The sequence below is a fragment of the Mesitornis unicolor genome, unplaced genomic scaffold, assembly GCF_000695765.1.
Source record: "Mesitornis unicolor isolate BGI_N332 unplaced genomic scaffold, ASM69576v1 scaffold2220, whole genome shotgun sequence".
Lineage (NCBI taxonomy): Eukaryota > Metazoa > Chordata > Aves > Mesitornithiformes > Mesitornithidae > Mesitornis > Mesitornis unicolor.
The window spans coordinates 30,813-55,764 of NW_010157374.1; the positions used below are offsets into that span (position 1 = coordinate 30,813).

General features: G+C 40.1%; 1 protein-coding gene across 1 annotated transcript in view; it reads right to left on the bottom strand.

The window, feature by feature from the left end:
• RSPO2 (R-spondin 2) overlaps window positions 1–20,017 on the bottom strand; it is a gene marked incomplete at its 3' end in the record, with an annotated part of 35,843 nt that extends 15,826 nt beyond the window's left edge. The window contains 2 exon segments of the mRNA XM_010179678.1: window positions 18,825–18,959; window positions 19,885–20,017. Coding sequence (XP_010177980.1) covers window positions 18,825–18,959; window positions 19,885–20,017 — 268 coding nt within the window.
• Window positions 20,018–24,952: the final 4,935 nt, after the last annotated feature.

Genomic DNA, 24,952 nt, shown 5'->3' on the forward strand with positions numbered 1-24,952 from the left:
TTTGAATCAGCTGAAGTAAAGATCTCACATACAGCATGTTGTTTCTTCCCCAAATCAAGGATTTATTTTTTCTCTAGATCCCCCTTAAGCAGCTATGCAGTACTGACACCAAATAACTCAGCTACCCAGTTCACTCCAGGCTTCACCCTTGACTGTCCACCCTGTGTAGTTGTCACTTTAGCCCTATGCTCCTCTCTGGAGAAAGCTAACTCCTTTCAAAACATAACTCATATATGCCCCTAGGAGTGTTTGCTCCAATAAATCCTCCAAGTAGGCAACATGAACAAGACAGCACCACTCTGCCATGAAGTCCTTATACCCTTTTCTAGCCCACTAGAGCAGGAATTACCCCTTACACCTGGGTACCCCTTTCATTAGGGGTACCCCTTACACTCACACCATCCAACATGAAACATTTGTCATAAGAAAACACGATCCAAGCATGGTGTACAACCCTTGCATTATTTCAGAAACTTTGAACAGAGAGAAGGATATAAATGATTATGGCTTAGGGAGGCCAATTGCTGAACAGCATGAGTATAGCCAAAGGCTACTATTCTCAGTAGTCTGGTTTGGGGAGCAGTGATTATGCTCTTCAGCAGACACATTTGTAGTGCCCATATGGGTCTAATGTCTACCTTCCCTCACTGAATCCCATTAAAATTCAAGACTTCTTGGCTACAAAATGTATCTCAGTTTGACTACTGTCCAACTTTCCTTTCTCTATGACTATCCACACATTACTATCCTCAAGTACCTCTTTTTTCTATTGCTGGTTAGATGCCTTTGTTGATAACCCTTTGTTCTGCAAACAAATTTAATTTTGCTGACTTCCCAGGGCTTCAGCCATAACTTTGTCCTAAGATATTGTCACATGAAAAGGAGCTAACAGCATAAAATGATACTCCGTTATCCTGTGCTACTGTCTGTTCAGGAGATCGACAGCCCTTCTTTCAGAGTTTAAGGTCAACACAAGATATATTAACAAGTTAAATAATATATTAATTTTGTAAGTTGTATATGTTGATCTCAAAATTTCAACTTGTGTTTAGGTTCCTCAAACAATGACATCTAGACTCTCCTTCTTTATCTCCTATGCAGCCTTAAATTATTTTTTATTTCTATGCCTGTATTTTTTCCCCTTTTAGAGGAACACTGTGAGATACAGTTCATCAAAACTTGTAAACTGCTCTGAAATGCTCAGCTGTGAGTCATTATAGATGTGACACATGTATTGTTACTTAAATGAATTATTATTAAACTCACAGGTGTAATCTGGATAACAGAGTTCAAGATGGTCGCACAGTTAATGGTCACATTGTGATGACTTTCCCTGTTGCTCCCCTAGTTATAATAAAACCTAAATTATAACTAAGGTATAATAAAAACCCAAAAATGCATCAGATATTTTCCTTTTCTTTCTTTACCACATCAGGGGAAAAAATACCACTAAAGAATTATACAATGGTAAGGCGAGAGAATATGATTTGTGTGCTGTAACACAGAGAGTAAACTTTATGAAAGAATCTGAAAACTTCCCACTTTGTTGCTTAAGCACCAAACTGAATAATTTCCAGGTATGTTGCATACAGTAAGTTATTGTGAATTATATATCACAGAATCAGCATTCTTCCACTTTGTTGTTGCTTGTATTCTTTTCCAAGCTGCATGGGGAGCATACTGACTTCTGCAGACTTTCTGTCAGTTCAACTTGTCCCAGAGCAGGGGAAACCATTATATGCTTTACTATTAAACTATTTGCAGGCTGAACATATACTTTAATGTATCAAATACCATAGCAGTGTTTTTGGCATCACATAGGCATGTCGTCTTGAAAGGTTTACTCTGAGAGAAGTGGGACTCTGGCACAGGTTTCCCATGGGAGTTTTGGATGCCCCTGCCCTGTAAGTGTTCAAGGCCAGGTTGGACAGGGCTTTGGGCAAACTGGTCTAGTGTGAGGTGTCCCTACCCATGGCAGGAGGGTTGGACTGGATGATCTTTAAGGTCCCTTCCAACCCAAACCATTCTATGATTCTATTATATGATTCTGTGATACCAGCTTAACTTTCCTTCTTTGCCCCTATGTATACAAACTATAATTAAATCCCACAAAAACCCCCAACCCAAAGTCTTTTCTTTCCATCTTGGTTTCTTAACACACCAAATACAAAGCTTTCTTATAACACACAGCTTTTTAAATTGTAATTTAGCTCATGTAATTGCTCTTTGAAGGAGGAAGTAAATGCCTCTCTGTTCAGCAGAAACATCTATACACTTCCTTTTGAATTTCTTCATAAGTAAGACTGAAAGAAAAAATAGCAAGCTTACAAAACATGGTCAGTCACATTCTGAGTTACCAGCTGTGTGACACACAATGTAAAAGAAACATCATGCTTCTCTCAGTTCTCACATCTCTATTTCGATCCTGTCTGGAACACCCTCTTCAACTCCGTGTGCCAGGCAGGCAGGTTTCCTCCAGCCAAATCCCTCATGGAAACTCGCTCCTTCCACAAGGCCCACAAATGTTAATGAGTGTCAGAGCACTGCTGTCGTCACATCATAAAACCGAAAATGCACACATGCTCTAAGTTAGCACCATCTTCCAGGTCTCAGAGCGCATGATTGCCCTGGCTGTCTGTTCAGATTGTAAGGTCCTTGCAGCAGAAGCAATGTTTTGTACAGGCACATGAGTATGTACCCGGGTGGGAACACTGCAAACAAACACACCTTTATACAGAAAACACATTTTCTATTCCTTCTGCTTGCTGCTTCTACAACTATACTCTAAAACATCTCTATATTTAAAGAAAAAAAAAACACATTTTCTTTTAAATCTGGGATTAAATTTGCCAAGTTTGAAAAGGTTACTTGAAAACACAGACAAGTACCCAAACACTGAATGAAACACTTCTGAACTCTAAGGGTGTTCAAAGTTTCATGGTTTGGAATCATATCAAGTAAAATCTAATGTCAGCTAATTACTTTAACTCTTGTCTGGATCAAATGTATTTAAAAAACGCTTCAGTAATATGGCTTAAGTGAATTGTTATGACTATTTGAAATCACAAGAGAATTAACAGTACAAAATTAGTCTAGCCTGTTCCCCACAAGAATACAAGTTGTTTTGTCAGCAAGAGAACTAAGAGCATTTTATTTCCTATGATCTTACCGTCTTGTGGCCCATACCACAACTGCTACTAATTTGTATCTTTCTTGTATACCCACTTGTTAGGTGTCACAAACCTCTTTTGAGCCTGGTGCTTCAGCTCACCACAAGAACCTGGTATTTTTACACTTCTGTAAAAAACAGAGTGAAATGGACAAATGAATCCAGAACCAATTGGAGAAAAAGGAAGGCCTGGAAGAGAAACAGGCAGTAGAAAAATTTATTACCTAAACATCATTTCTTTAGAGGGCCAGGCTAACATGGTCATTATGTTCCTAATATCGCTTGCTGCCTGGTCAATGTGTCACTGGCAGTCTCTGGGCTTTTGAACTCTCTGAAGTCAGAAGCTGGGCTTACTGGTTCAATGGCCACCTAAATGGCAGTCTTGCCCTGACTTGCAGCTACCTAAATGCTGGTAATTGGATTTTAGTCCAGACCTGGCAGGAGTGTCTCTGGGACACTTACCACTGCAAACATGAGGTATGCAGATGGGCCTCAGAGGAGGGAAGCAACTAAAAGACAAGCTGCACTTATTGCAGAAAGAGTAGATTTCATAATCCTGAATTCAATTAAAGCTATAAAGATATCCCACATCCCAGTAAAAGGAACTAAAATACACTCATGCTTGGCATATGTCTTTAGAGTAACAAAGAATGGAACAAAAATACAGCCTTATAGATTCACCAACATTGTACAGTATACCAAGGTAGTAATGCTGCAAGACTGTGAGGTCATGATAGCTAAAAAAACATCTGATGGGCTATGAACAGGAGCTGGTCAAGAAAAATGCCTATTTTTCATTAGATCTGTGTAAAAGCAAAAGTAAGTTTAGGACAGAAAACTTCAATAACAAAACAAAACAAAAAAAAAAGGGAAGGAAAAAAAATGACCAGCTTGACTCTAGTCATTGTCCTGAATTAAAAGAATTAAGAGATTCAAGGTCAAAGGGTTTTTTTGTGACCAATTAGCCCAATGTCCTGTACAAAGAACCCACAGAACTTGTGCTTTACTAAAACGTATCATTTAAGAAACCATTCAATCTTGATATTTAAATTGTCAGTGGTAAAGAAACCACCACAACCTTTGTTAAGATATCATAAAGGCTAATCACTTTCACTGTTGAAAATCTGAAGTGGAATTTTTAACTTCAAATAGCAACCACTGGACCTTTTTATATCTTTGCCTGCCAGATTGTTAACAGTTCTTCAATGTTTTTTCCCCCAACATAGACACTCTGATCAGGTCAAGTCTTAGCCTTCTCATGGGTAAGATAAACAGAGAAAGATTCCAGCATGTCTCACCGCAAAGCAAAGTATCCAGTCCTTTGATCAAGCTCTTGTCATTTTATCAACAGGCCTATGGACAACAAAAAAAGAGCTCAGTAATGGAAAAGCAATTGTACCGGTGCCAGACACAGAAGTGATATAACTTCTCTACTATTCCTAGATATTACTCTCCTGAGTAATTCATTCAATTCAAATGAAACATTCATGTGTTATGTAAGTGCTGACCATAGAAGCACCACTTCCCAAGTACCTCCCTGCTCTGGGTAGGAAGCAGCCAGTTTCGCAGGAGATCAGCCAGTGCTATCTTTCTCAAAACACACTCAGGATCATTTTCTCTGAAGTTGCCCACAGCTCAGAAAACCCCCATGTTCTCCACTATTCCCCTGAAGACAGACTGACTATGGGGTGGCATTTTATTTCAATGAGTTTGGCTAAATCTTAACAACTTCATGCTCATAAGTGAACAATTTTGCCTGCTTATTATGAAACCATTTCTTCACTTCCTTTGGAGGTCTTAATTATATTTTCAATATCATAATTTTATGCTTGAACTACTCTCATTTTTCAGCTCATTTCATTCTCTTTTATTGATACAATGTCCTGGTGATTCTAGTCCAGGCCTCAGAAGACTTACCTTCATTTCACCCATATTCAACAGACTGTGGACTTTTATTCCACTTCCAAATCAAAACTTGTTACTTTTATTACATGGCTATCCAGCTGAATACTTTCAGAATTTTCTGTACTGTTTTCCCCACCATCACAGAATCATAGAACAGTTTGGGTTGTTAGGGACCTTAAAGATCATCTAGTCCAAATCACCCTGCCATGGACAGGGACATGCTCCACTAGATCATGTTGCTCAAAGCCCTGTCCAATCTGCATCATGGTAGGGAGAATCACTGTGAAGATCAGTTAGATATTATTGTCCTTCAGCACCCTGGCAAGTCTCAAGAAATCACCTACATCTTGAGCTATTCTGCAATATTTAGTGACTACAGGCATTAGGAGCATTGGATACTGACTACCAAATTCATAAGTCTACTAATCAATAAATTCACATTATATGTTGGTTTCAGGATGTCTCGGTTACTTAGATATTTTGAGAACCTCATTGGTTTTTTTCTTTCCAACTGGACTGTGTTTTCAGTGCACTCCTCCTGTTTGAACTAACTGAGCTTTGGTCCAGGCAGATGCCCTGCAAGTAGGCCTAATCAAAGTTAATGCTGTTGTGTGAGAACAGAGCACCAGAACAAAAAAGAATGGTTTGGCTGGAGACTGGGCTGGTAAGTGGCCAACACTACATGAACACAGCAGAAAATCTGACTCCAAATCAACTACTTCATGCTGTAAGTGTCTGCAACTATCAGGATCCATTGAGTTCTCCCTCCAAAGCAGCTGGCTGCACGGTGGCAATCTCCCCTTGAGTAGGAACACATCTCAAGGTTACCCCAGCCCTCAAGGCAGAGAGACCCCTTACCTGACACCAGACATAAATGGGTTGGTAAGTGACATTTCTTTGCATGCATGTAACATTTAAGATATGTATAGTAAGCTTACGTGATAATCTTTGTATCCCATACTAACTTTAAGAGTAGTAAAATGTAATGATTGCCAATCCATCCATATTTATTAAATATTTTACATACTTAAATGTACCGATTAGCATTCAATAAACTAATTACTCTGAGTGATCTCTGACTTTTTGACAGGCTGAACTGCCAGTCACAGAGTTCTCAGCCATCCTTCTTCATTCAGACATCTGGATATTTCAAAGATATCTCTCATAGTTGACTTTCTGGATATCTGCTATCAGTTGGAAACCTTTAACTCCCCTTGCCCTCTTCTGTCTGCTGTTCATGGCCTACCAGTCCTCACTCGCCCTCAACTCTACTAAATGCTGCATCCTCCTTCTATTTCTGAGGTGAATCCTCCTCCACAATTTCTTTCTGCTCAATTCCTTGGGGACAGTTCCTCTCTCCCTGAAAATGGAGCAGCAATGCTTCCTCAGCCTGTTTGCTCAGACCTCTTCTATTTCCTCAGTGTTCCCCAGTGACACTACTTCTCCTTAGAGTCCAAAAATCCAGCACTGTCAACAATTTACATTTTATGCACAGGAAGTCCTTTCTGACTACCAGATGTAAAAAAACCAAACCAAAACAAAGACTCAAACAAACAAACAAAAACCCCCAAACAAAACAAAACAAAACAAAAACCCAAAATGCAACATCTGTTCTGCAGGTCACTAACACTACTCCATCACCTGCCATCCTAAAACCAAGTATAGAAATAGGCAGAGGTAAGCATCTCTCTTCCTGTTAACCTGTCCTAGGAAATATTACCTTTTATTGCCAATTGCTGATCACAAATTCACCACTTTTATCCTAGGCCTTCCTACTGTCACTGACAGAGTAATTCATCATTCACACTTGAAAGACTGGGAATAAAAGTTCCAAGCATCACAGACACAAAATGCATATAGAGACAAAAAAGGTAAAATAAAATAAACTAAAATAGCGCTTTTCCACCAATTTTAAGGCACACAGGCCAGCTACAAATACCCCTCACAGGTCATCTGTCTTAAAGCCAAACCTCCACCCTTAGTGTTACATTTGGTGTTCTTAAATTTGGTGTTCATAAGTCTCATATGATGCACATTCACATGCATGTTACCAATCCCATTTCTGAGTTTTAATTTATAGGCCAATCCATTTCAACTGTAGTAACAAATTGCATTACACCAACAAATGGACCAGCCACTTCCTTTAATACATTTAAATTGATGATTTGTAAAGTGGCTGCTTCAGTTATTATCACACTGAGAAGAGTCCCTCCAAGATGACTTCCACTTCGTATGCTTACGAGTTGCTAGAACTATGCTTTTTTAGCAACCCTGTAGTCCAACAGTCCTGAAACATGGCCATCACATGCCCATCTCTGTACTGTTTGCACATCTGTGGGCAGTTTTGTCTACTCCAGATTTCAAAATTCTTTATCTTATCTGACATCTTTAGTCTCTGTAAAAGAACCCATAATATAAGCTTTACATAAATTTCCCTCAGGTAGTTTTATGCTTTAGGATAATTTATAAGCTCTGGATAATTGGGTAGGAAGGCTCTGCAGAGGGACCTGAATAGGCTGAATCAATGGGCTGAGGCCAACTATATGAGCTTCAACAAGGCCAAATGCCGGGTCCTGCACTTTGGTTGCAACAACCCTATGCAGGGCTACAGGCTTGGGGACGAGTGGCTGGAAAGCTGCCAGGCAGAAAGGGACCTGGAGGTGTTGGTGGACAGCAGGATGACCATGAGCCAGCAATGTGCCCCTGCGGCCAAGAAGGCCAATGGCATCCTGGGGTGTATCAGAAGGGGTATGGTCAGTAGGTCGAGAGAGGTTCTCCTTCCCCTCTACTCTGCCCTGGTGAGACTGCATTTGGAATATTGCGTTCCGTTCTGGGCCCCTCAGTTCAAGAAGGACAGGGAACTGCTTGAAAGAGTCCAGCGCAGGGCCACAGAGATGATGGAGGGAGTGGAGCATCTCCCTTATGAGGAGCAGCTGAGGGAGCTGGGTCCCTTTAGCTTGGAGAAGAGGAGACTGAGGGCTGACCTCATTCATGTTTATAAATTTGTAAAGGGCGAGTGTCAGGAGGAAGGAGCCAGGCTCTTCTCAGTGATGTCCAATGACAGGACAAGGGGAAATGGTTGCAAGCTGGAGCAATCAATCAGGTTCAATCTGAACATAAGGAAAAACAATTTACTGTGAGGGTGACAGAGCACTGGAACAGGCTGCCCAGAGAGGTTGTGGAGTCTCCTTCTCTGGAGACATTCAAAACCTGCCTGGACACGTTCCTGTATGACCTAGTCTAGGTGATCCTGCTCTGTCAGGGGGGTTGGACTGGATGATCTTTCAAGGTCCCTTCCAACTCCTAATATTCTGTGATTCTGTGATTTGATTAAATTAAGGTAGCTTCATGTGTAGTAACCTCAAAAAACTCCAAATGAACAAACTCAAGAGGATTTTTAACATGCAATACTTTTGAAGGATAATTTGCCTTCCAATTTCTCTTACTTAGATTCTACTTTAATTACACTTTAAGCTTTCTGCAGGTCTATAGATTTCAAAATAGAAATCCCCCAAAGCCACTACTTAAAAAGAAGAAAGCAATCACATCTGACATTCTGGCTTGTTCCCCAAACCCCAACAAATCAGGTATGTAGGCAAAGCACCACAAGTCATTACCTCTAGCAACAGCACAGATTAATTACATCTGATAAAAACTGTATAAATCATTTCATGGGACAGAGACCAGGCTCCCAGTCTGCTCTACCCCTAGGATCTACCCCAATATCCGTCTCTCTCCAGCACACCCTTCGTGTAGTTGCGGGGCTCTTCTGCCTCAGTGGCACAGCGGGTGGGTTTCAATCAAGGGATGTCTGCAGCTCCCATCCCACCAGGCCAGCACTCTATCACTCACCAGTCACAGCTCAGAGTGTGAGTGCTGAGTAGCCTCGGCACGGGGAGCCCTCTGTGTGCACAGAGCCTATCCTAAACCATCTCCAGCAGGAACTGGGAATTTTCAGAACCAATCTATGTGTCCTCCCAAACAAGCTTCTGAAAATTGCATTCTTCAGTGAAGGCTTTATCTCTGTTTCATTTATCTCCTATATCTCGCCTATGTATGAGGCCCAGGAGCTCCTTCTAGACCTTGTATGTAGGAAGAGGCAGGCAGGGAAGACAGTACATGACAACCCCCACGTTCCCCAGCTTATTTTGAGTGGGAAGTTTATTTGCCTTCCATTGAAAATAAATCACATTGAGAAGCATGAGCAGATGCTCAGAGGCTGGTAGTTCCATTTCTAGTAGAGAATAAATAGTAATACTGCTTCCAGATACTTACTATACCTTGGACCAACTCTTTATATATGGTTTCAATGTGGAAGCTACAAAGGTAAACAAAATTAAAATACTAATGCTCCTTTACTTTCCTCTTAACACCATGCTGGTGGGGAGGTTCTGTCAATGGAAGTCCACAAGGCAGTGAATTTCCACCTCTCAGGTGGTTAAAACTCACTTGGACACCAGTCTCAACCCTTTCCATTTCAGGTTCCCATGCTATAGTCATCCACAAATGCACAGGCTGTCACGGCCTATTTCTTAATTACAAAATTGCACAGTAATGCACAGGAGTACATTTTCCCCATATATATATTCTGTGTGCCACTACCTGATGTCACATTCAACAACTCCATCCAGCATACTGCTGCTGCAAATCAACATCTGGGACACAAATCCTATTGGAATAAAGTCCAAGCATTTAAACAAATTCATTTTTTTTCTGAAGTCTTTTTCCAAGTCTTTTAATATCTAGAATATTTCAGCTAGCTGCTGTGAATAAAATTCATCTGTAGCATGCAGGTGAATAAACAGAGGTTTAATTTTTTTTCCCCTTTGATAATGTGTTTACTTTGTCTTCTATTGTAAGTTATATCTTTTCCAAGCACTGAAAACTGCAGGGTTCCAAAGTAGAGGCATTCCAACAAAAACACAGCTCCAGATCCACCCAAGCCGCTGAAGACAAAGCATTTTTGGAAGGACTAAAGCTAAAGAGGTGAAGATCCAGAACACTCTGTTTAAGGCACAAAGTACAATGATGCATAAGAAGACTTTATGTATGATGCATGATATTTCACTTTGCCTTTTCACTCTTTTACTGAACAATTCCTAAAAAGGTAGAGAACATTGAGGAACAAAAAAAAGGTAGCTAGAGAAGGAGCTCAAGTCTTTCTTTTCACTTCCTGGAAGATTAAATTCAACATATTTTAAAAGTGATAGACATCAAATCTGGACTCTGAATCTAGATGAGCCATAGGGCCATTCCAACAGAAATAATCAGAGACAAAGACTATATAGTTATTTTCATTGTTATATTAAGCACCACTAAACTAATGACTACGTGCCCAACTACTGTTTACTATCACATTTTATTGTACAACAGGAACTGGCATGTAAAGGAAACATCAAACAAATAAATACCTGACTGCAATTGTAAATCTGTGGCAGTGAAGAACATGCCTTATTTCTCCAGTTTATAAAGCAGTGAACACACTGCTTAGTGTTTCCTAAATACCAAACTTCTGAAATGTTGAACAGCATGCAAATGGAGTTTTTTGCTCTTCTTACAAAAAAAAAAAAATAAATTATTGTTAAACTGAAAGGTACAGAAAGTGTTACCTTTAAGAATGAAGACATGTAAGATTTAGATAGTTGGGAATAGTCTAGAAGATTTAATCGCCTCAGACATAAGGAGCTGAGCATGAAACTTTAAATGCATGTAAAGTTATATTCACAGTATCAGAAATTTTGCAGAAGAAATGTACAGGTCCTTACACTGAGCAAAGCTAGTTTTGAGCAAAGCTTCAGTAGGGGTCTGTACAAGAAGATCTGCCAGATGTCCAAGCCTGATGCAGGCAACCTGGGTTTCAGGTTGGGCATTAGGTTGAGAGTGAAGCTTGGACCACACTAAAGTAAGTAAAATTGCTCCCCACAGTGTTGCAGAGTACTGGGCAGGTAGTCTCCAGGCAGATATGACAAGGCTGTAGAGAAACTGATTTAGGTACTGTATAGACACAGCACTGTGCTTCCTCAGCTACAACAGCTGACAGAGAGTACTTAATAATTACGTTTGTGCTAGAAAACCCATAGCACTTACAAGGCCCCGAGTGGGATACTTGGGCTGAGTCCATGTTAACTCTATTGAAGCCTTAGGTAGATAAGAAATACTCTTTTCTTCTTGACCAGGAAGGAAATTCAAAGCTAGATGGATGACGTAGTTACTCCAGCAAGTACCCAGTTTCAGTAAGTCCAAGACTCCATCCCTGGAAATGTGATGGAACAGCTTATCTTGGCGCTGACTCCAGACATATGAAGGGTAAGAGGGTCATTAGGAGCAGTCAGCATGGTTTTACCAAGGGGAAGTCATGTTTGACCAACCTGATAGCCTTTTATGAAGATGTAACGAGGTGGATAGATGATGGTAGGGCAGTGGATGTGGTCTATCTTGATTTCAGTAAAGCATTTGACACCATTTCCCATAGCATCCTTGCAGCTAAACTGAGGAAGTGTGGTCTAGATGATCTGGTAGTGAGATGGATTCTGAACTGGTTGAAGGAAAGAAGTCAGAGAGTTGTGGTCAATGACACAGAGTCCAGTTGGAGGCCTGCATCTAGTGGAGTCCCCCAGGGGTCGATACCGGGACCAGTACTATTCAATATATTCAGTGACCTGGATGAGGGAACAGAATGTACTGTCAGCAAGATTGCTGATGACACAAAATTGGGAGAAGTGGCGGACACTCCAGAAGGCTGCACTGCCATTCAGCGAGACGTAGACAGGCTGGAGAGTTGGGTGTGGAAAAATTTAATGAAATTCAAAAAGGGCAAGCGTAGGGTCTTGCATCTGGGGAGGAACAACCCCATGTACCAGTATAGGTTGGGGACTGACCTGTTGGGAAGTAGCACAGCAGAAAGGGACCTGGGGGTGTTGGTGGACAGCAAGATGACCATGAGCCAGCAATGTGCCCCTGCGGCCAAGAAGGCCAATGGCATCCTGGGGTGTATCAGAAGGGGTGTGGTCAGGAAGTCGAGAGAGGTTCTCCTTTCCTTCTACTCTGCCCTGGTGAGACCGCATTTGGAATATTGCGTTCCGTTCTGGGCCCCTCAGTTCAAGAAGGACAGGGAGTTGCTTGAAAGAGTCCAGTGCAGGGCCACAGAGATGATGGAGGGAGTGGAGCATCTCCCTTACGAGGAGCAGCTGAGGGAGCTGGGTCTCTTTAGCTTGGAGAAGAGGAGACTGAGGGGAGACCTCATTCATGTTTATAAATTTGTAAAGGGCGAGTGTCAAGAGGAAGGAGCCAGGCTCTTCTCAGTGATGTCCAGTGACAGGACAAGGGGAAATGGGTGCAAACTGGAGCATCAGAGGTTCAACCTCAAGATAAGAAAAATCCTTTTCACTGTGAGGATGACAGAGCACTGGCACAGGCTGCCCAGAGAGGTTGTGGAATCTCCTTCTCTGGAGACATTCAAAACCTGTCTGGATGTGTTCCTGTGTGACCCACTCTGGGTGATCCTGCTCTGTCAGGGGGGTTGGACTGGATGATCTTTCGAGGTCCCTTCCAACTGCTAACATTCTGTGATCCTGTGACTCCAAGCAGCATCATGGTACTCCTGAATAGGTAAAGGATGGCACAGGCATTTCAAGCCCCAACTGGATAAAGTTCGAACTGACCTGGTCTGGCCTCACACCTGACCCTGCTTTGGTAAGGGAGGTTCAATCTCCTGCTTGAGAGGTCTCTTCCAGACTGACTTATCCTATGGTCCTGTGACCTGCATCTGAAGTAACAGATTTCACTTCCTTCTTGAAGAAGGACACAAGTTGAGCTACATGATGTGCAACACACTTCTGATGGAGAAGAAACAGGTAACAAAGCACACAGGGATATGGAAAGTTTTCTGGATGTGCAGGTATATTCCATTTCACAAGAGATTCCATGGAGGGAGGAAACAAATATTAATGAAATGGAAACAAAACATCTTGGAAACGTGTAGGAATTGCAAATAAGGGAACCTAAAAGGATATCTTCACAGCTGGAAGGATCCTTTCCCACAGAAAGCAAGCCATCTTAAGAGAAAAAAGCTCCCCATAGGAAAAGACCTATAGGTAGCAGTGCAGCTCAGATCAAACCTGAAATTCAGGAAAGCATAAAACAATGTCCACCATTGGCCAAAAACCCCTGAAAGTTCCCCCCAGAGGTACCTTTCTTTTGAAGAAAGCAGAAATGTTCCAGAAGAACAGGTGGAAACTTCCTGCCTCCTGCAAGCAGAGGACCTCCCTACAAGCACAAGCCCTACTCTGACACCAGAACAGATGTTCCATTTTCACTCTCCAAGAATGAGAATTTGGATACAGACACACACTTTGTATTACCAAGACTAAGGAGAAAGGGCTGTATGTTCAAATGCTGAAAATCCCACACATGGCCCCTTGACCCAGAAGGTGAGACTCTCACAAGCGATTATGGGGCCGTATTCTGCATCAGACACACCATTTCCCTTTCGTGTCTCACACACACACAGAAGTGCAGCACTTCCATGGCCTAGAAAGCTCACTCAGACTAAAACATTAGTACTGGTGGACCTCCAGTCCTCCCAAGAAACCAGGATAAATTTTTCCTTAGCCATCAAATATCAGGAAAGAAAAATAGCATCCCAGGAAACTTTGGCATTAGAGAAATCTGGTATGTTTGACGTAAGCATTTAAAGAAATTTATCTAGAGTTTCTTTAATAATGTGGGGTCGTTTTGGTATTTATAAAGAGCCCTACCTTTGTATGCTTATTATGGGACAATTCAAAATTAGATTAACTCTTAAGAAAAGAAAAAAACAACCACCAAACAAAAATGTGATCAAAAATTAGCAGTTGACAAGGTACCTGTGAGTTTTGGACTGGCTACATTTGCACTGTACAAGCAGTATACAGCATATGCTAGAAATGTGATCATTTCAGACTTCGCAGGGGCCAAATTTGCCAAGCTTAAATTACTTGTTGTCATAATTGACTGGAAACAAAAATTAGTTGTTGGGAAGAGTTAAAATTGGTAGTTGTTTAAGGATATTCTACTGGATGAATAACAAGACATAGTATCACAAATACCAAAACAAAAAAAATGGGGGGCAAAAAAGACCATTCTGACTAAGAAAAAAAAAAGTGGAAGTGGTATCAAAGCACAGCTTTCAAAGGATGGAAAAACAAGACAAATAATGCAAGTTTAAAAAATTGAGATAATTGATAAATAACCTAAAGGGATCAAACAAACACAACCAAAAACAACCAACCCCACCCCTCTAAGCCCTCAAATCCCAAAACTCAACAGTGAATAGAGACCAAAATAACAAACCATATTTCTAACACTTAAAATAACAGAGAGAAAGCAAAAGAGTCTAACAGTTACATCTCATGTTTGGAATCAAGCAGGATGTATCCACCCAATCTGATAACATAGCTGTCACCAAAAGTTTGCCATCCATACAAAAAGAAGAAATGTAAGACCATTTGCCAAAGAGAAAAAGAAATTAAACAACTATCACCACCAGTCAATTGCTAAATGCATTAAATTAATGTTTCCCTCTATAATTATTTTTTTTAAATAAAGGCATTTTTAATAAATGAAGACTGAGAAGAGCCCAGACAGCCTATGGACCAAGCAGAGAACTATAGACTGATTCACCTGACATCAATTTGAAGGAAAAACAAAACCTTTTAACAAAGTGTGGCATCATTGATAAGTAGAGACAAAATACACACATATACATATGCAATAGACAGATAAATAGAATAAGCATGGGTTTCGATCAAAATAAACTGTTCCTATGAGCATGGAAGAAAGAAAACTGTCAGGGAGTTATACTTTGATTTCATCAAATCATCTGACTTAGTATATGACATTTTGATTTCAAAACCCTACTCACCAACTAATCTCTAAGTCTATACCATATTAAGAAAGAATCACTGCTTACCAAAAAAGTTCCAAAGAATATATGAAATCTTTGCTGGCACAGTCTGCAGATGACAGAAGTTGATGGGGTAATAAGGCATCAGAAGGAACCGCTATTGGTACAGAGTCACCTCAAGTTTTGACTAAAAATTTACAACCCAAAAAATGCAGTTGAACAAAGTTAAATACCAACTATCCAGGGGAAGGGAGGGCAGGAGCTCATCTTGCTGATAATGACTGGAAGCTTAAGTTGGACTTGAAATAAAACAGAATGTGCCCACCCTGCAAGTAAACCCTGGAACTTGCTAGCTGTAAGATGGAGGCAGGGGGAGAAGGGAATGGAAAGAGGTTTGGACTGACTTGAAGCTCTTGTTAGGGAAACTACTCCCTTCTTCAAAAGTTATATGCTATCATGGTACTTGGGATACAGTAAAGTATTTGGTTCTTGCCCCTGAAGATGTCATGCAAGCACTTCAGAATACAGGAACTGTAAGTGTCTTTCACAGTTTGGATCATCAGTGTGCTTTTATATCAGGAATCAAAATCATTCCTATACACTGAGGTTTGCTTTACATGCCAGACCAGTCCTGGGGCTGCATTTCCTTCAAATGAATCTGAACTGGAAAATATGTTACAAGGGTACACCTAACATTCTTCAACAAATAATATACATCCAGCTCACAGGACCAGATTAGAGCTAGTCCAAAGTAAAACCCTGAAGTGTGTAACACATGGGCATCAGGTCCCCAGTACTAGATGTTTAGTTCTGCAAATGCACCCCTCTGGACCTCATTTCTTTCTGTAGTAGACATGGCCAGTGAGGCTCTCCTGGTCCCAGGACTGCCCAGACTGCCCTCAGTAGTCACATGCCTGTTAGGAGATAAGTTATAAATCAAATATAGTCTCAAACTTCAGAGCCCAGCCAGTAATCTAAAAAGGCCACTGACTTTAAAATGCAACTGGCAGATTAATTTTCCCTCATTCTTGGGAAACTACCTTTTCTTCCTCTGAATGACCAGAGACTGGCCATAACAAGGGGCAAGTAACATGCTGGATCAATACTCATGTCTAGTTTGTATATGTCCTCTATATACCCAGAGTCAAGCCAGTCACCAGATTACATTCAGAAAGGAATTTTCTTCCATCAAACCAGCATAGACTTGTGGCACGTGACATGGTTCACCTACTGGGACTGTCTGGGCAATTTTCATTTAGTTAGTCTTGCCTTTCCAAGGACCTGTAAGTGTTTTGTGGCTGCTTGGTCGCCGCTGTGGTTTGTGACACATAGTTTAGTGCCCTGTGAACTAAAGTGCTCTGTGCTAGTTTGAGTCTTTAAACTGCATACAGCTGAGGAAAACATAATAACGCTTGGCAATGTATTATAACAACAGTCCTTCCTGGTCTTAAAAAAACAAATTAGTACATGCTAAAAGAATCAGTTTATTCTTTATTCTCTTGTATTATAAAGGCTGTACCTCTGAGAGGACCTCAGTTTAGGATAAGGCCCACCTAGGTTCAAGGAATAACTGAGCCACAGTTGTTTTCACGACTTGGGCAAGTAACTTATCTATTCTTACTCTGAATTCCTCATTCTTAAAATTGAGAAAACAGCACTTCACTATCTCAGAATCAGAGGAGTGTCAGTGACTTAAAGTAAGAAATTACATCATTTAATTTTTCTCTTAAAAAAAATATATATATATTCAAAAAATGGAAAAACTTCATTTCTGGTGTATTTCAGGAGAAAGAAATAATATATTCAAAATTCTCCCCTCAAGTCTCAGAACATTTCATCCTAGAGATCACCAGAGGTAAAAACTGCATAAATCACTGAAAAAATAGCTACTGAAAAACACAGACCAGAATTTTCAAATAAATTGCCTGAAACCAGGAAGATATTCAAACAGCTTTTTAATTTTGATATTGCTGTACATTACCAGACACCAATAATTTCAAGTCAGTCAGTAGGAGCCAGGACCAAATCAATCATGAATCTCCTCATAAAGTTTTCTTAATAATAAATATCTTGAATAGTTTTCCAGACGAAAGACTGGGTAGTACCTGGTGCAACTATGGTCTTTAACTCAGTCTTTTGATTCATATCATGATTACAGAGCTCATTACTAGATTTTTAACTCCAAGTAATTAATGGGAAGAAAGAAAACATATCTTCCCACTAGAAGCAGATGAGTTTTCTGTAAATATATGCAAAAGCTCTTTAAAAATTGGACTACTAGGAAAGCCCATGAAGAGGCCAGAAAGTGTCATCTGGGTGAAGACAATCCTAGACACACTGTCATTTCACAAGAGCCACCTAAAAAATAGCAGTACTAAACATGCTGCCATTTCTACTTGTCTGAAGTAAAAAAATAAGACCTATAAAATATAATTAAATTTTTATTTACATAACTATCTGTGAAAAGAAGCCTTAGTGTGGACAGGTCTGGCCTCTAAAATAAGAAGTGAAAATGACTAACAGATTTATTTCATTGCATATAGGAATGCAAGCACATACACTGAGAAGAGTGCATGTAAGTGATCCCTTAATACACCTGTTTTCTTCACACAATATTTCACAGGAAGAAAGTAAAATATTTACATGTATCCCAGACTTACTTGAGTTTGTAATTTCCTAAGATTTTTGGGAGATATTTCTAACAGAAAGCTGCAGCTGAGAATCATAAGCACATTTTCATCTCTACCACCAGAGAAAAAATTTTAGGAAGTTATAACATTTACTTTTGCCTCTGAAAAAGACATCATTAAACATACTGATATTTAAATTGATATTTAAACAAAAAGCTACTTAAACTGAAACTGTAGGGTTTTTTTACTCGTGTGATCTCTACACTCTTGGGCTTTTGTTCATTTGTTTTTATTATTTCGTGATATTGTGAAGCATGCAAAAAACTACCTTTCCTAACCTAAAGTATAGAACAATTTTTTTAAAAAATGGAATAAGTCATACATTTAGAATATCCTTCGAAGTACAGCTCCTCTCCAAAATGACTGCAAAATCAACATTGTAGCATTCCACACTTGTGCCTCAAGGACTTCCAGAACAAACTTTGCTCAAGTTAGAAGCTGCACACATGTAAATGTGTACATCCACACATATACACATGCATACATATTCCCTGCCAAAACCAGCCCTACAAAACAACTAATTAAATCATGACATGGAAGGTGCTTGTATCTCCCTCAAAGATTGTGTACTCACTATGTTTTCTATCAAACTACTTAAAAAACACAGCCTTCATAACTAAAAGGAGATGTAAATAAAGGCAGAGTTTAGTTTTCCAGGGCAATGTTATTTCATTATTCTTTAAGTACACAAGTTGGAATCTGAAGCTTTTTTTTGTTTCACAATGCTATCTTTGCAAAGTCAACAAGATAAATAATCACCTTTTAACTCCATGAGGAATGATAGATAATGCATGCAAGATAGTCCCAGAGAAAGACTATCTTTAAAAGTTTTTTAATGTATTTTCAAGATTATTTTATCTGGTTTTTAATTCAAAATATAATCAGTAGTACTGTCAACTGTTGCCTAAACACTCATTTTCAGCAACTAATAATACAACCATCCAGATATAGCATGATCCAAAAGAGCAGACGGTTCCTAATTTTGGTGTCCTCTTATGCCTAGTAAGTAAAATCAGGGTCTCCTTACAGTCAGGGTCAGGGAACAAGACACACAGTGGTCCAGCTCACTAAGATCAAGGAGTGGCATGGCATCCATGAGAGAGGGATGGGAGCACCAAGGCCTGCACATACAGCAACTGCCAGTGCCTCCACATAGAGCTGTAAACTCCCAGCCTACCATGACTGTCTCCATGCTGGTCATCACAAGCAGCCAGGGATGGTAATTTGGTGATCACCTTCAACCTTTTACAGTAGGCTCCAGCTACACACACTTTCAACCCAAGCAGCAGCCCTGGCCCATGTGACACTGACTCTGCACATGGGACACACCAAAATCAAAGGTGATGTTAGCTTTGTGACTGTTTTCCCTTACAAAACCTTGTCTTACATCTACTTAAACATAAAATGAAGCAGGTAAGTGTCTGATCAAGATGAAAATTAAAGTAGGTGATTTGGAATCACCACAGAAAATGCAAGAGAGAAAATCACCTGTGATTATCAGACTTAACATATTCTATTGCAGCCAGAGAAGAGGAATGGGTCTTGGAAACAGCTTCCCCCATCTGCAAGCTTTCTGTAATGATTGTTTGATGATGCAGTGCAGTTGGGTCAGACTGGGATTCTGGTACAAGGATATAAAATACGCTGCAAAGAAGGAATGAAAAGGGAGGGGGAAGAGGGATATCTATCTATCTATCTATCTATCTATATATATATGTGTGTGTGTGTGTGTGTGTGTGTGTGTGTGTGTGAATGTGAATGTGTAATGGCACCTTCCTATGCCCATTCTCTCCTCCTACACTCCTCATATATCACCATCCCCCGTGGTGCTATTAAACTCAGCATATAGCCCCTTATAATTACTATAACCATCTGATTTTTACAACTTCCCACTCCAATGCTTTCATTAACCCCAGACTCACTTAATGCCAAGTCTTCCTTCCTGGAGCACGAAGGCTCTGTGTGGAGACCAGCTGGCGAGTCAGGGAGATGTTGTAAATTGGAAGAGTGTGCTGGAGCTACTTTAAGTTGTGGTGAACCAGAGGAAAAGGACCAATTGCACAAAAGATTTAGGAAATGGATACAAAATATCCATCAAGAGTATAATTTATGAAATTACATCCAGAGCATGACAAAACCTAATGCTAGAGAAATCTACAAAACCCAAAACTGTCCATCCAGACCTGATACTTCACAGAGTGACCCACAAAAGCAGACCCCAAACAGCCACCATGTACCTATTGTTGTACAATGCCTGGCTTCTAGGCCTGCAGCACAGTCAGAAAGCAGATTTCCCAGTCTTGTTGATGTTCCTCTGATGTCAAAGCTGCCAGACTTCAGCTGCTTTTCAGCAACAACCTCACGTGGCATGCTTTGGCTGGGAACATATTTCTATATACAGTTATAGCTCAGCTCTCTTTTTTTCCCCTTGTTTTCCAAATGGAAACACTGACAGATTTCTAACTCCAGAAATATTAGCAGGAACCATAACAACATGAATCTAGTTGAAATTGTAACCTGTGACCTGGAAAATAATTTCCAACACTTTGTGTTTTAATATTTTGTTTGCCTTTTTAGGGTTGGTTACATGTAAAAATAAGAAACTGAGAAAGAATCAACAATTGCCAAAAATGCAGATTTCCTTCACTCTCCACTACATTCTTGTTGAACAGCTGCCTCGTCCATCATAGAATCATTAAGGTTGGAAAACACCTCCAAAATCATCAAGTCCAACCATCAACCCAAAACTACCATGCCCACTAAACCATGTCCTGAAGTATCACATATTCATGTTTTTTAAAGACCTCCAGGGATGGTGAATCCACCACTTCCCTGGGCAGCCTGTTCCAATGCTTGACCACTCTTTTAGTAAATAATTTTTTTCTAATATCCAATCTAACCCTTCCCCAGCACAACTTGAGGTGATTTCCTCTTGTCCTATTGCTTGTTACTTGAAAGAAGAGACCAACACCCCACCTCACTAAAACCTCCTTTCAGGTAGTCTCCAAAGATGGAGAAAAACATAGTTGTGTCATATACCTGCACGAAAACACTGTGCTATGCTTAGCTCTGCTTTGTTGCATTGTAATTCATTTTAATTTAGCTTTTAAAAATTACTTCATTCATATCTGGAGAGACAGATAGAAGGATGCATGAACACATTACACTTCCTCTTCACAGCTCTATGTCAACCAGTTTACCTGTAGACAGGTCTAACAGGACAAACAGTTTCTGATGAAGTTGGCTCAAAGAAAAACTCACTCACATGCAAAATGTTCTAGTTACATGATCTCACTCACAAAATGAACTGGTTATATGCCTGAGCCATGAATTCCACCTCATCAAGTTAAATAAAATCATCAAAAATGCTTGACTATTCAAACAACAATTGGTCAATTTAATAACAATTATGAAAAAGGTAGTTGATTAGAAAAATTATATAAAGCAGAAGGGAATTTTATGTCATGTTATACTTCCACACCACTAGTTGTATGACTTTCCACATACAAGTTAAGTATTCTGTTCCTTAACTGTATAGCTGTTCATCTGAATCTACTTAATAATACAAAATCTTGTTACAAAATGGTCTTGTCATTTCCATGCACGGAAAATAAAATCTCATTTCACAGAAGACCTTGCTGTTTCAGTCTCCATTACCATGCAAATTAAAGTAGGAAGAAATATTTCAAAAACAAGCCAAGTTCTGATGCTGCCCACCTGCCAAGATTATTTCATTCCCATAGGATCAGGAACATGAGCTGGCATCCCCAGGGCTTCCCAGGTACTCGTGTCCTTTCATAGGATTTAGTGGGCTAAGGAGAAGCTGCCAGCGACCGGCACTGAGACACACCAGTCTGCTCTTCCCACAATGTCTGGGAAGCTACTGGGGCAGCCAAGCACTGGAGTATGGTGGTAAAGTGAGAACCTCAGAGCACAGGAGCTGTAGCAAACAGCACTCCCAGCTTCAGTCTCCACGGCGTCTTTCCTGGATATGAAATACTACACTAGGGAAGCCCACTAGATTGGAAAGGACTTATAAATATGCTACTGGTTTCTGCAGTGCTCCAAAGACGGTCTAGACTTGGTTGCATGTAATGATCTGCTGACTGGCAATACTTCAGTGCACCCACATTTATTTTATGACTAACAATCTTCCTGCTATTGCCTGCAGTAGTAACAGAGTCTCCCTGGCTCACTGGAACCAGACAGGCTATGAAAGAGGGCATGCAAATACATGCAAAGTACAAGATTTTAGAATCAGCTTACTTTTTAACCGTATCCATTAAATGTGAATTTGTTCTACACCTCTCTTTTTTTTTTAATCAGCAGAAGATATAAGATACAGAAGAATCCTAATTTACAATAACCATTATGAGTGTCTCCATTCAGACAGTCATTCTTTCACCCAATGACCCCTCTCCACCCAGGAAAGGGAATCGGAAAAAGGAAAGGAGACCTGGGGGTTGAAATAGAAACAGCTTTAATAAGATAATAATTAAAACCTAATATGAATACCAATATTAACATAAAGTACACAAAGTTATACTCAGCCCATACAGCAAACTGTGCGTTCCCAGCAGTGAATGCTGGATGTCAAAAGCTGCAAACAGCACAGCTCCAGCGAAAGCGCAATAGTCACAACAGAGCCGGGAGTAGGCCTCAAGAGCAGAATGACAGGCAAGGCCCTCCACAAATGATGACCATTGAGGAAAGAGGGCCACCCCCAGCAAACTTTCCAATTAATAGTCAGTATGAGGTTTATTATACAGATATTTCTGTTAGTCAGCTTGGGTCAGCTGCCCTGGCTTTTGCTCCTCCTAGCTTCTGCACCTTGCTAACCCAAACCTGCTGAAGACCTGGATCACAATGGCAACCCACATACCAGGGTTGGCCAAAAACTAAATCAGTGTTTTATCAACTTTGTTCTCACCAGATCAGATGCTGCATTCTGAAAAAAACAGCTTTCCTTAATAGAAAATTCATTCTGTGATTCTGTCCCAGCAAGACCACAACTAAATAAATTGACTTAGAGCTAAAATAGCACATGCAAAAACACAAATTAAGAAGTTACTGAGGATATACTTTAATGCTTAACTTACTGGTTGAGGAGGAGAACATGCATTTATCAATATATAGAAATCTAGTGGGAAAAATAATTACCATTGCCTTTTAAAAGCTGTCTGCATACTCTTGTTTTCTTAAGGAAACAGAGTCTTGCCAGCCTTAATTATAGTTTCCTCCAACTGTAACAGTAATAGGTCTTAAATCCTTCACTTAGTTTTATTGCCAGTAATTAGAGAGTGTATGGTTTCTGTCCAAAAGATGGAAATGTTTTAAAATATTAAGAACTTTGTCAAGAAAATTAAGTACTTCGGTATTGCTAAATGACCATTTCACTCTTCCCCCTCTACTTCCCTCCACCTCATTTTGCCACATTAATTTTGAAACATAACACATATCGTGCTTGGATTTGTCCCAGACAAATGAACTTGAAATCATTATTTATCATTTACGATGCCTTTTCTAAACACATTTGGCAACCGAATCCCAGCCAGATCCCTTTTTACCAAAGAGTTTGTTTGAGCAAGCAGAGCTTTAGACACCAGGAAAACAATTTGCACTGAGAGTTAAGTTTACCAAACTCAGACTTTCAGTCTTAGATATATTCTGCAAAAGTAAGTGCAATTTTAGTATGCAAGTGATAAAATATATTACTGAAATGTGTAGGCAGTATTTTGATCATTGCAGGCTAGAAACAACATATAGGTTAAACAGCCTCGTTAAGTAGCGGAGTGGGCACACATACCACAAAACATATGCCTTAGCAATCTTCTGTTATATTAGCCAACTAATGACATATGCTTTGTATCCAAGTATCATTACAGGAGCACAAACAAACAGTGCACAGCAAAGCAGTGCTGTAAAACTGGACATAGCCACTGCAATGTTACATCACTTATAAAACAAAAATCTTTGAACTAGAAACTGCACTGCAGTCACTGCTACCTCAGGAAGCTGCGGTTTGCTGCTTGGAACACTTCATTCGTGTGCTATTTTTAGGAACGTGGACATCTAAATAAAATTTTGTAGGCACACAAGGTTATCTAAGTGTAAAACTTAGTTTATCATATTCAAAAACACAGGAGAAAAAGGAATATAGAACAATACTTTTTTATTTGGAGGGGGGTCTTTTTGGAGAATGTGGTGATTAGGAGAGAAAGAAAGGCCTGTCATAACTCTCAGTCAAAGTTGTACTCTTAAAGTCTGCACTGCCATGAGGCTCAGAAGGAGTCTCAGATAAAAAGACAGCAGTTTTTATGCCATTTCTTTACAAGAATGGATTTCTTTACCATAAATAGCTGGCTGGGCAGCAAGAAGTACCTTGCTTGGTAACGAACAGGCTGAAGTGTTTTTCTGGGTTCATGCAGCTAACTATGATCAAGTTGGTATCTCCCTTCTCCCTTTCTATTCAAACATCAATGTGGTCTTTCTTGTAGCCTTTTTCCTACTGATAGCACAGGTAACACTAGTATTTGCTGCAGGACTAAGACCTCTAAGGGCTTCAACTGGTCCATCACAGAACTCTGTTGTACCACCTTCAGCTTACTCATTTCCTTTCCTCATAAAGTTCCAGACAAATGCTGTCTTACTGGGTACTCCTGCAGCCACTGTGCAACCATCTCTTTTATCAGAGGAAAAAGTACCACAAGAAACCTTGCTCCAGGCCAGGATGCTTTTGACTTGAGGCCTTTATTTCAGTTCTTTACTGTACGAGATGCATATTAACAATGAGAAGCAGAGATACAGTAAATAGGAAGCCTAGCAAAGAAATCTTTTAATGCTGCAGCTAGGTTCCCCATCTTTGTTTCTAGTTGACAGAAAAACAGCAATTAACTTTGAGTAGTAAGATGCTTAAAAACATACCTACTATCTTTTTTCACTTCTTTCACCCATCCCCCCTTGCTTGCCTCCACAGTCCAAGTTTGGTTGTCAGAAAGGCTGCAGGTTATGAATTTAGATTCTGTAATGAACCACTGGAACATTTACCAGCATTCAGCTGATTTAGTCATTTAAATTATAGGAATTTTATATACTTTGGGGATTGCCTATCTGCTGTTTGCATTTTAGCAACTGTGCTATTCCCACCCCCATTGATCCCACTGTGCACAGGAAGTCACACTCCTTTTCTAACGATGGGATGTTACGCTTGTGTGCATGTGTCTGTATCCGATGTTAAACCACTTCCTCAGGCTGCAAGGAAAGGTTCTTGGAGAAGGTGGTGTGCAGAGGAATGGATGTGGAACA